The 12,962-nt window shown below is 34.1% G+C and overlaps 1 protein-coding gene across 2 annotated transcripts in view; it reads left to right on the top strand.

Annotated features, from left to right (window-relative positions):
* LOC135134390 (uncharacterized protein) overlaps positions 1 to 12,748 on the top strand; it is a 44,263-nt gene extending 31,515 nt beyond the window's left edge. For both annotated transcript variants that reach the window (XM_064063054.1, XM_064063055.1), the window contains 4 exons: positions 4,437 to 4,756; positions 5,496 to 8,278; positions 8,332 to 8,675; positions 12,375 to 12,748. In XM_064063054.1, coding sequence (XP_063919124.1) covers positions 4,437 to 4,756; positions 5,496 to 8,278; positions 8,332 to 8,675; positions 12,375 to 12,643 — 3,716 coding nt within the window. In that variant the 3' untranslated portion in view covers positions 12,644 to 12,748. The remainder of the gene's footprint in view (positions 1 to 4,436; positions 4,757 to 5,495; positions 8,279 to 8,331; positions 8,676 to 12,374) is intronic.
* The last annotated feature ends 214 nt before the right edge of the window (positions 12,749 to 12,962 follow it).

The following is a 12,962-nucleotide window of genomic DNA, read 5'->3' as shown; positions in this document are numbered from 1 at the left end:
AGAAAAAAAAAAGGCCATGAGGGGGAGTTTTCGCACTGTAAGTTCGAGGTCGGAGACCATTTTACCATCTACACGGACAGACGGCAGACAAACAGACGACCGAACAGACAACCGTCAGAAGGAAACGGGGACCTATTTTTTCATACTTTAGGTGTCAAGAAACGTCAAGAGAACATGAAAGTCCATTCGCCGAATAGACCCTATACGATACTTCTTTAGCTTACGTTCGTGAATTAAAAATTACAGGGGCGTCTGGAAAAAAGTTAAAAATACGTATTTCCAGAATTTTTACGCCATTTCAAGGTGAAATAACATACTTTAAAAGATATTATCCATTTATTCAAAAGTATCTTGATTTTTGATGAAGATAGCAAAACAAATACAGATCTAAGCCAGAATAAAAATTTCTTTTCGAACCGATTTAACTAAGCTTAAATTTTTTTTTAAACAAATTTTTCTTCGTTATTCGACGTGATAGACGAAAGAAAACAAAGCATAAATTCGTAATTTTAAGAATACTTCCGATAAAGCTTGGTAGAACCAATGGTAAAAATTTCATTTTTATACAGTAGGACATTTTTTTAATCCCGAACAAACACCATAAAACAAAAAAATACAGACCTAATGTTGTAGAACAAAAAATTGTAGTTGGAAAGAAGTTAACTGACACTGGCTTTTCTTCTAGTTAGCATAAGATGTTTAACTTCTTTTCTTCAATTAAAATTTTAACCATTGGTTCTACCTAGCTTTATCGGAAGTATTCTCAAAACTACGAATTTATGCTTTGTTTCCTTCCGTCAATCACTTCGAATAACGAAGAAAACATATTTTTGTTCTATGTCTTCAGCATCTAGTATTGTTTACATTTCTGTACAATATTATACAAAAATTCAAACAAACTGACATTTAGTTTTTTTTTAATGAACCTTATCGTAACATTGGTGGCATATTTCGAATGCATTGATGTTTTTTTTTAATTTCATAGATTCAGACCATCTCCATTCAGAGTTAAAAAATGTCCCGTTAAAACAATGGTGGTGGCGCTGGAAAAGACATTTTAAGAATTGTTTTCGGCATTTTTTTATTACCCGTTTATGCAAAAATGTCTTGATTTTGGATCAAAATATCGATCAAAATTTAGATCAGAAATGACTTGAGTCTGTTGACAGTACTTTTTTATCAAAAATGTATAAAACTTTTCTTGTTTTTATGTTGTCAAAACTCAACTAATTATGTGACAGATATGTCAATCGTGACATGGGAAAAATTTAAGTTAAATTTTGGATGCATTGTCAAACTAAGAATGTCAACAATCTGTCAAACTTGACAAATGACAACCAGAAATTATAAAAAACATCATGATACAACTCAAAAACCGGGATTACCAACAAACTCAGGCATTTCTAATCAAGCGGTAGCAAACAAACACAGACTTCTTTTTCTTTTGGAACCGCTGTAACCAACTTTATTTTTTTGAAAAACACGAAATTTTTCTTCGTTATTTGAAATCATATCGTGAAAATAAACATAAATTTTGGCTGACCTATTTTCGGACAGATTTATTCAACTTGAAATTTTTATGTACTATGAGGGACATGGAATTCTGGGCAGTCTATTCTTGTCATTTCAAAAAATGTCAATGTAAATGCACCTCTAGCGTCAATATGATTGATATTTTCGAAAAAACTGTCAAATTAACTTTGAAGTATATCAATTGGTTCGAAATGCCAGCTGTATCAATTTTTAACAAATCTCGGGCAGTAGCTGCATGTTAATATAATTGAAACAAATTTAATAAAACGTCGACTTTGTCAGTGTCAAAATGAGAAACACGCCAAACATTAAAAGCGTGGTTATGAATAGCTAAGGTAGGGTTTAGAAATTTTGTGTGACACCTCTGCCCAGTTTTCCGTGTCCCCGATGGTCAAAAATTGTGAGGCACCGAAATAATGAAAAAAATTGGTCTAAAGAGTTTAGGCAGTACACAGTACTTCCCTCGCTGTCGGAAACGTGACGACTGCATGCCTATTATGTTTTTTTCGCATTAGATTTCAAAATATTCGGTTTTGTAGTTCTTGATTAAATCAATAAAATAAATTTGCGCAGTCATTAAAATTTTTTGAGTCACCCTGTATATGTAAATCCAAAAAGTATGAATGGAATGATAAATTAGAAGAAGAGAGTCATCATATTTTGTACATTTTAGATAGGATTTATTCAGCAAAATTTTGGGGTGGCGTCATCCATTTTTAGGGAGGATGAGCAAATATATTTTGATCAATTATTTTGATTTGTAGATGTGTATGTGTATCTATTGTTCTTATTTATTATTACTATTTTGTTTTTTAAATCTCTAAATTGACGTATGTAAAACACTGTAGTGTTGTTAACATGAATAAAGAATTGAATTGAATTGAATTGAATTGAATTGAATCAAAAATTTACCATGCTTATGATAAATTTAAACCATTTCCAAGATTTCAAAGCATTCGGTTTTGTAGTTCCTGATTAAATCAATAAAATAAATATGCGGATTCATTAAATTTTTTGAGTCACCCTGTATATGCAAATCCAAAAAATATGAATGGAATGATAAATTAGAAGAAGAGACTCATCATATTTTGTACATTTTAGATAGGATTAATTCAGCAAAATTTTGGGGTGACGTCATCAATTCTTTGGAGAGGATAACTAAATATATTGTGATTAAAATTTTACCATGCTTATCATAACTGTAAACCATCTGCAAAATTTCAAAGCATTCGGTTTTGCAAATTCAAAATTAAATGGCAAAATGTTGTTTCATAATTTTGATTTTTTTTTTTTTGAAAAATCTGGACGTTTCGGGTACACACTCAATTCGGAGTCATAAACTACATGTGTAAGACTATGTTATTTCATACAATTTAAAACCCAATTACTATGTACAATTTTGAAGTGACGTCATCACATTACTAGTGGGGATGACAAATTTTGGTTAGCGTTTTACCATCTACATGATATTCCTAATATAAATACAAAATTTCACAACAATCGATCCAGTACTTTCGGAGATTATCTGTCTAATAAAAATCCGGGACGGTAGACAGACGGACAGACGGAAACGGGAGACCTACTTCTTCGCCTTCTAGGGGTCATGAAAGATCGAGAAAATGTAAAAGTAGAAAGTCGGCTGACGGACTCGATTACAATACTTCCTTTGCTTACGCCGGGGAAGTAAAAAAAATAAAATTTTCAGAATTCTTTTAAACTTCAAGGTGAATTACCATGTTTAAAAAAATATTCATTTGTGCAAAAACAATATCTTGAATTCTGAATAAAACAGAATAAAAGTTCAGATTTTCACTAAAATAAAAAATTTAATTTCAGATCAATTTAACTAACTTTACTTTTTACATAAAAAAGAATTTTTCTTTGTTATTCGAAGTCATACCGCAAAAGTAAGCACAAATTGGTAATTTTGAGAAAATTTTTGAATAAAACTAACCCTTTTTAGAACCACTTTGTTCAACTTAAATGTTCATATTACGAGTAAAATAGTGGAGGCGCCGGGATAATAATATTACTTTTAAATATTTATTTTTAGCATTTTTAAGTACAAAAAGACCTATTTCTACAAAAATATCTTGATTTCTGATGAAGTTAGCAAAACAAGGACGGGTCTGGTCTACAACAAAAATATTTTCGAACCCATCAAAATAACTTTATTGTTTTCACATTAAAATTATATTTTCTGCGCTGTTTGAAGCCGTACGGCGTGATCGTAAAAAATTCTCATAAAGGTGGCCGATTTTATAATCGATTTGTTCGATTTTAAATAATTATGTCTAAGAATGGTGAGTGCGCCGGGATAATAAAAAATTAAAACTAACAAACAAATTAAGTGTGAAAATTAAATAAAATTGTAATTTACATTAAATTGGATGTAAATAATTCAAATAAAATTTATGAGATAACCGTGAACTAAAATATTAACATTTTCTTTATTAACTTTTAGTATTATGTGAACAACTCTCCATACAAATCAAATTTTAAAGTATGTTGTAAATACAGCTTTAAGGTAAATTAGATGAACAAAGTAAGCTCTACATTTCGCCATAGTCCCATATTTAGACTATTTAAAACATACAGATCTGTTGAATTCCCCATATAGAATATTTTCCCTCATTCTAATAAGTTCCTTATCGAATAAGATAACATAACAAATGACAGAGTTATGAAAAATAGAAAGTTCCGGAAACTACAATGAAGGTAACTACAGGTATAGCACTCTCCACTCTCTATTTCTACACTATTCAACTCTGGAGTTTTATTGAGCACCTAGAATTAACTACCAAGAAAGCTATTGCTTGGGTAGTAAAATCTAAAGTGCGCCTCCTAGATCCAACATACTAAATTTAGTAAAAATTTCAACCACTCCTTTCTTGGTTTTCCAGGTCATGCAGACGCCACCGCGCTCCTCCTCGCCCACGGCGCCGATCCAAACCGCCAAGACCGCAAAGGCAGAACCCCAGCACACTGCGGCTGTGCCAAAGGGCAGTTCGAAACTGTCAAAATGATAGGAGCCCACGGTGCTAACCTGTGGCTACGAAATGCAAGAGGCGATCTTCCATTACACGAGGCTGCAGCCTCTGGCCGAAGAGATCTGGTCAGGTGGCTGCTGGACATGCGACCCAGCCAAGTCAACGCGAGGAATAACGACGGCAGATGTCCTTTGCATTTGGCAGCTCTTAACGACAACGCCGACATGTGTAAGGTATTGACAACTTTTGAATTATTCGTGATGTTTATGCGAACATCCGTATTCCGTGCGCGTTTGAAGAGTTCAAGGTTGGATTTAGTGGAAGGTTTCGACCTTTGTGTTTTCGTTGAAGCACGTAATGGACATTTTATTAGGCTCATCTGATTGATTTTGTCGTAGTCAGGCTCGGATTCGTTCTGTAATTGGTTTTGATTGTTGTTTGTTTGCATTAAAGTTTTTTTTAGAAGTGTAGTGCATTTTCGCTTTTGGGTTTTTGTTTTTTGAATAGAAAGAACATCGGGTAGGGCATAACTAAAGAATAAAATCAGGGAAAATATTTCTAAGGTAAAAACGTTTCGTTAAATATCAATATACCTTAAAATTGCAAAACAGTTTGATCCTAGAATTTACAGGCATACATGCCTTTTAAGAAATGTAGATATGATCATTTAGAAGTAAGAAAAAAATTCAAAAAATTTAAGAAAAGGTAAGCAAATACAAGAATAGAGTTAAAAAATGCAACTTTACCCTCTCGCTGTACTTGTGGTTTATGAATCCACTTTGAATTTTTGTCCTAGGCATTCAAAATTTCCCCCCAAAAAATCCAAATTAAATAATAACAATTTATACCAGTATAAGAGCCAATACTAAAGCTCTGAGTTTTCAAAATGTATATCAAATTGGCTTATTATACTACTTTAATTTAACTTAAAACGTTTCAAAATCTTCTTGTCAAAACCATTTAATGTTGTAGATCTTGCTGGACGCCGGCGCCCAAATCAACCCCATCCTCCGTACTTCCAAAAACACCTTTATGACCCCCCTTGACTGCGCACTCCAGCGAGGTTTCCGCTCCACAGCCAAATATCTTCAGCTGCACGGAGGCGTCCCGGCGAACCGACTCGGCGACCTCCGCCACAGTCAAATCAAACCCGGCGTCAACCTCCAAATCAAAGAAGACGTGACCTTTTGGAGCGACACCAGTTCGGACAGCGAGCGCGAAAATGGCGAAGTCACCAGATACAGCAAACGAATCCAAAGAAAAAAACTTTCGCACAAATACGAAAAAAAGAGAGCTTCGATATCGGGAAGCGATGTCGAAAACAATAAATTGGTGGGTGGGAAATTGGATGGTGGGAGACGGCGGAGATTCGGTGAGAAAAACAAGAGGGCCAGAACAGGTGGCAGAAGTGATAGCGCGGCCAGTAGCGACATGCCCAAACATGGAAGAAAAGCGTCATCAACAAGGATTGACTATACCAATGAGATCGTGATTAATGGAAAAACTGAAATTAATTTCCATAATACGAAGGACATCGAGGTTGAAGGTGGAGACGTAGTAACAACGAAACTTCCTAGTAAACTGTCGACTGAAATCGCTGAAAAAGTGTTGAGTGAAGTGGCTGTTGAAAAAGAGAAGAGGCCGAAAAGCGCGAAGAATGTGAAAGCGAGAGACAAATCTGCTAAATCGTCGGGGAAAGAAGACAGCGTTAAGAAAAAAGGGAAAGTTGAAAGACCAAATTCAAAACACAAACAGGGTAATAGTGAACAATCAAAGCAGAAAGAAGTAATCGAGGAAAAAGTAGTAGCAACGGTAGTGGACGTAGAAAATAAAAGCGAAAAAAGTGATAGCTTAGGGTCCAAAGAAGGAAAACATATAGTAAGTGTTGAGGAAAGTTATAACACGCAGCAGAAGCTCGTAGATCAACAATCATTATTGTCTAACACGAGTGAAGATGTAGAAGAACATAAAAGTCTTGTAGTTGAGGCGGCAATCCACGAACCACCGAAAACATCAGAAACAGTGGAAGTTGTCGAAGAGAAAACTGATATCTTACAAGCTACTGAAAATGAAGAAAATGTAGAACAACCAAAACAACAAGAAGAACCTGAAAAAGATGGTACAAACGGAGAATTAAAGAAAGACGTAGATTCCAAGCAAAATCTAGACAAAACAGAAAATCAGGATCACAATTTAGAAAGTATTGCTCCCAGTGCTGATTTAGCTGGTGACAAAGAAGAAGAGAGTACAAATGAAAAAATTGCCCCAACTGGGGATCTCGCACAAGACAAACAAACTGAAACTAAGATAGAAACCGAAGATGTAGACAATACAAAAGATGTAGTGCAAGAAGAAACAGAAGCAAATGATAAAGCATCTGAAGCAGAAAATGTAGAAGTGGAGGAAAACACTACAGTTGTTGTAGAAACAAATGGTATTACTGATGGTGATTTATCAACAACAGTTGAAAAAGTTGAAGCAGAAGCAGAAGTCCAAAAATCAGAAAATGGTGTTGCTGAAGAAAATATTCAGAAGGAAACGGAAGAAAATAAAGAAGAACCTGTTGCCGCGACAGATAAAGCAAATGAGACAACAGTGGAAGAAACGCCTGAAACCGAAACAACCAACATCGAAACTACTGCAGAAGTGATTAAGAACGAAGTTACAGAAGAAGTAAAAATTGAACCAAGTACAACTCCATCAAATGGAAAAGAAGAAGATTTACACACTGAACCAGAAAAAGATACAGAAATTGCTCCTGTAGTAAAAGACGAAGAAAAACAAAACGACGTAGAAACTGCTGTTGAAGAAAAAAACGAAACTATAAATGAAGAAGCCGCAAATGGAAAAAAAGCCAAAAAAGAGAAACACAAGAAGAAAACTCACCGAAAAAAACGACAGTCTACCGAAGATCAAGCTTATGAGATAATTTACAAAACTCTAGGTGCCGAAGAAAACGATGACGAAATCGCAGAACGTGCAGACGACAAAGAAGAAAAACTCAGACGAGAAAAATTAAAACCACAGAAGACCATTTCTGAAACAAAATCATCTGAGGATGAGTATTCTACAGATCTCGAAAGTGGGTCTAGCACATCTACCAGTGCAACAGTAAAGGAGCACAAGAGCTTTCGAATTCTAGACGAACAAGAAGCAGAAGAACTAGAAAGCAGAAACACAAAAACTAAAAAAGTTCCTCGTAAACGAAGTCCTCCAAAAAAACAACGTTCCCGTTCCGAAGAAAGCAAAAAATTTAAAACCAAAATGAAAGAGAGCGACAGGACAAAAAGAAGCAAAGTACCAGCTTCTTTAACAAAAACGCACTTATCCAAAAGTGATAAGTACTTGAATGTCCCGGACAGAAAAACTAAATCTAGTATGGAATCTCGTGTGCCTTCTTTACCTAATATTAACGAGAGTAAAGACAGGATTAAAGAACCTCCACGTTCTGATTCTAACCTGTCGGCTCCTTTACTAGCTTCTGCTTACAGTGACGAGGAAATCACCGCTTCCGACGTAGAAGAAGAAGAAGAAGAACAAGAAAGAAGTAGTGCCACCAGACGAAAAAAACTGAAGCGAAAATCAAAAACCCGAGAGGCAAAAAGTGCAGGAAGTGATTATGAAAGCAGTAATGTGATAGATTCTGGTTTCGAACCAAGCCCACGAAGCAGCCGAATACCAAAATGGAAAAATATGAGTGAAAGAGGTGTGAACATGACTTCAGTTACACAGTCAATACAATCCAACATTAGAAGGTAATCAAAAAACAATATACTTGTTGCTTATATTTCGCAAAATTTTGTTTTAGGTATCATCTCGAAAGAAAAATTTTCCAGCACCTTCTCGATTTGAAGCGGTTGCAGATTAGAGCAGGTCAACATAACGAAGCCATTTTGGTTAAGCGTGCTATAGACACGTATCATCAGTCTTGCGCTTCAACGGTCGGAGCAGGGCGATATGTTCCAGAAGACTACACTTTTAGAAGTTTTGAGAAGTTCTTGTATTTGTCGTTGCGAAAATTGCAAAGGAATGGTGCTGACCACTTGAAAGGACTTCCAGAATCGTCTGCAAATCCGTTGTTGTGCACTCAGAGTACACATAGATGTATGCATGCTACTCATGCATATACAGGAATACCCTGTGCGGCTTATTGTAAGTGTGAAGGGGGGATATAAACGTGATTGAGTATGAAGATGAAATTTTTGTTAAAAAGTAGGTTCCCATTTTAATAACGGATATTGGTAAATTTATATCTGATTTAAAACGTCAAAGGCCCGAATTAGGCTAGTATTTAGGGATCCTATATCAAGTAATTATTATGGTTTGAACTAGCAGAACGTCACTTCATGAAAAGTGTAGATATTTACTGAAAATTTTGTATTCTATATTTTGGCTATACGTAATTAATTATACTATCGGAAATGTATATCTCGACCAAATTTTAAAAGCCTTATGGGTAATACATCTTTTCTACGATTAACAGTACTATAAATAGTAATACTTTTAACAGTTGGCCTCTTTGCATAAATTATTTGCAACCTTCAGATGTACAGACTGTTTGTAAATAATTGTATTAATTTATGTCTGGATTTATAAAAAAAAATCCAAATTTGATGGTCAACGTCCACTTTGATATAACAACTTTAATAAACATTATGAGTCATTATCGTTGGTTAGTTGTAGCTTAACTGTTAAGTTAAGATTGAACATTTCTTATTTAAAACTATAAGAACAAAAAGTAATATATTGAATACGACGTATATTGACCATTATGATTACAACAATACCTCATTATTGTTCAACACTATCACAAATCAAGAAAACTAATTTAAGGTGACGTTAGCGTGACGGAAAAATTCAAGGACAGATCCGCATATTACTAACTCGCAATTGAGAAAGACTGTTGTACAACCGTCGATAAAATTTCGAAACAAGTTACGAAAACAAATGTTTTTCTGGAATCAATACATTTTGTATCATTATAATATAATTCTTGATTGTATCAAAGAGCAGTAATATAACCTTCAAAAGCAGTATCACCTTAAAAATTATATTAGTACACAATATTTCATACAAAAATTAGTTAAATAAATTTAATATTAGCTAATTTGTACCCACTAATCTTTCCTTTATCTCTGAAACACAACCAATCGCGTCTACTTTTACCGGTGGTGTTTAATTTAAAAAAATAATTATGCAGTTACACACACTATAACTCAATAAATATGAAAAAGTTACCATTAGATCTAGTTTTTACTACAATCATATCGATGTCTCGATTCCTAAGGAAGTTATTTTAATGTCTTAAAAAATCTAAAATAACCGATATTTTGAAACTAATTATAAATTATCTACTTTTTCATTTTTTTTTTAAGATATCGGCAGTTTCTTCCAAGAAATATATTTTTTATGTAGGGTTCCTTGGTACAAAACGAATTTAATAAAAAAATCACAAAAAAAAAACAAAAATTCTTATATTTTTCAAACTTTTCTCTTTAGAGCTACGTTTTAGTTAGAAATTTGAAATTTCATAGTCGATGCCTTTAAATTTAGATCGATATTATATACAGGGTGATTTTTTTAACCTGAAACTTTCAAATATCTCGAAAAATAAGCACTCTATAAAAAAAGTATAGATTCAAAATTTAATCACTCCATGGGGAAAATACTTTACTATAAAAAAACTAGTCCCACTCCTCTCTTCTTGTAGGTGGAGCGAGAGGTAATTTTGAAATCATAAATAGGAATCCTGAAATTTTATTATATGTAGATTAGGATTCTGCGGCTAAAAGTACGTAGGGTTTGTCTGAAACGTTTTTTTAGATTTATGGCAGATGACGCTGCAACAAACGAAATTCAATTTTTTCAATTTCTCCTAATGAAAACCAATGCATACAATTCTGCAATACGTTTACACTAAAAAATACCACATTTTCGTTTTAAATAATCAAAAATGAGTAGCCACATTATTGAATGGTGAAATGTACCGAGACATTTTGGAAAATGAATTATCAACATTACTTGAAAACTTGAGGTTAGAAGTGCTACAGAACATGTTGTTTCAACATGATGGTTGTCCGGAACACTATTATTCGATTGGCCTGCCAGATTGCCAGATCTTAATTCGTCAGATTTCTTTTTGTGGGGCTATCTCAAAGACAAAGTTGACAAACAAGAACCAACAATCCGTGAGAATATGATTGAGCGAATCCGAAATTCAGTCCAAATTCAAACCGACACATTTCTCTGTGTACATTCCACATGTATTGAATTCGAAGATCATCGCTTTGAGCACTTACTTTAATTGAAAGATGATGAAGCGAGGAGACTCACATAAATCAAGCAGCCTGAGAGCTGAGAAGCGAGGGAACCTACTAAATCAAGCACCCTGAGAGGCAAGGGGACTCACGTTAATCAACTACCCCGAAGGGAACAGAAGACTGCTGTGTCCACATCGTTGTTCGTGGCTTACCCTAAAAGTAGTTTATTCGTCAACCATTTACATTTCTATAGGTAACAATTTCCAAGTTATTCGAAATTTCCAACATGAATAAACTTTTTTGGCGACGAATTACGAGTATTAACATAAAACGTGGTGTTTTTTATTGCCAACGAATCGAAGAATCGTAGGTTCTCAGTAGGAGAAATCGAAAAAATTTGAATTTCGTCGATTCAGCGCTATCACGAATCAAAAAAAAATGTTTCAGACAAATCATAGGTACTTTTAGCTGTAGACTCCAAATCTGCAATAAAAATAGCAGTTCCCATTTAAGGTTTTAAAGTTAACCCTTGCCCCACCTACAAGGAGAGGGGAAGGCGGGTAATTTTAGCACTAAAGTATTTCCCCCGAGCATGATTAAATTATTATGCTTATTTTTCGAGATATTTGAAAGTTTCAGATTAAAAAAATCACCTGTATAAAATAAAAGGTGATTATTAATAATCACACATCAAATTTCCGTGAAGAAGGTTACAAAATTTATCAAATCTGTCTGCCAACCAGGTTACAACCAAACTAAAAAAGTTAGGCTATAATAACTGAAATTTATGGCAAGCGAAAAGAAGTTGAATTTCCAATCAGTACGAGGCGGCAAAATTCAAAACATTTAAAGCCAACTTGATCCTTTGTACGATCCTTTATAATCACCTTGGAAATAAATACAGACTAAAAACCAAAAGAATTTAAAAATTGTTCACCCAAGTACATTTAACTAATCGATTTTAATTGTTTGTATAATAAAGTGGTAGTACTTTATTATACAAATTTTACAATTTTTTTTATATTCATCAATTTTATTTATCTTTTATCAACTGAAAGTAAAATAAAAACCTAAGGGTGTTACATCATTGTAATTGTAATTTAATGGTCTATCAAAATCCGTTGAAAGATATATTTTTCAAACTAAAAACAATAGCGTGTGCAGAATTTCAACATCTCTATCCGTTTCCAAGATATGAGGCCGCGATGTATTATCTGGGCCACTTGGTAAAATGTCACCTTCACATAATATACAAACAAACTAATTTTAAAGAATCCAGTGACATGACCTTGACTATCAACTCATTTTATTTCAAAACAAATAAAATAAATTTAGACATTTTTTATCGATGATGTTCATTTTTAAATATTGACGGATAACAAACAAATCGTTTGAAATAAAGTTTAGAAGCCTTGAAAGTTCTACCACAATTAATCATAGTCTGTTAAATAAGTAAATAAATCAAGATTAATTTTTAAGTAGCTATTTTATGTAACAACCGCCCACACGAACAAAACCCCATACTCCACCACATAACGCAGCTCTATCCCGGCGCCTCCACCAAATCTCACCCATAAATTTCTATTTTCAGTACCAAAAATGGATCACCACACCATTCCGAAGATCGGTTTTACGTCAACACAGTGCAAACCTGGCACAGGCTTTCTACCTACCATAAATCCAAAAAAAGCAGTAACTTTAGAACTATGCCATGGTAACGACAAACAAGTTATATCACTGCCGGCCGATCGCCTGGATCAAAATAAACGTTACTACGTCACTTTCACGGTAAAGGGGAGCGAAGGCACACCACCCAACGAAGAAGTGTCCTCGGGACACAGACATTCCAAAAGTGATTAAAACATGTGCAATCAAAGTGCAATATGTTGTTAGATATTTATTGTTTGATATGAGAAATTTGTACAAGTCGTTGATGTATAGTTTAAATTTTAATAAAAAAGTTTGATACGACGCCGCTCGTTAATTTCATTTACAATTGAAGTGTTTTAATCGATGGTTGCGTGAATAGTCCAATCGATGGGAATAATAAGGTGAGTATTGTTTCGTGTGTTATGCGTTTAGTTTTGCATGAAGTTGTGACGAAAAATATAGATTTTCGTCGAGATAGGCCATAAATTGTTGTCAATCGAGTCGTCAATACCACCATGCAATTACATAA

The sequence above is a fragment of the Zophobas morio genome, unplaced genomic scaffold (assembly GCF_036711695.1).
Source record: "Zophobas morio isolate AGI-343-1 ecotype UQ-CSIRO unplaced genomic scaffold, CSIRO_AGI_Zmor_V1 ptg000023l, whole genome shotgun sequence".
Classification (NCBI taxonomy): Eukaryota; Metazoa; Arthropoda; class Insecta; order Coleoptera; family Tenebrionidae; genus Zophobas; species Zophobas morio.
This window is presented reverse-complemented; position numbering and strand designations above follow the sequence as displayed.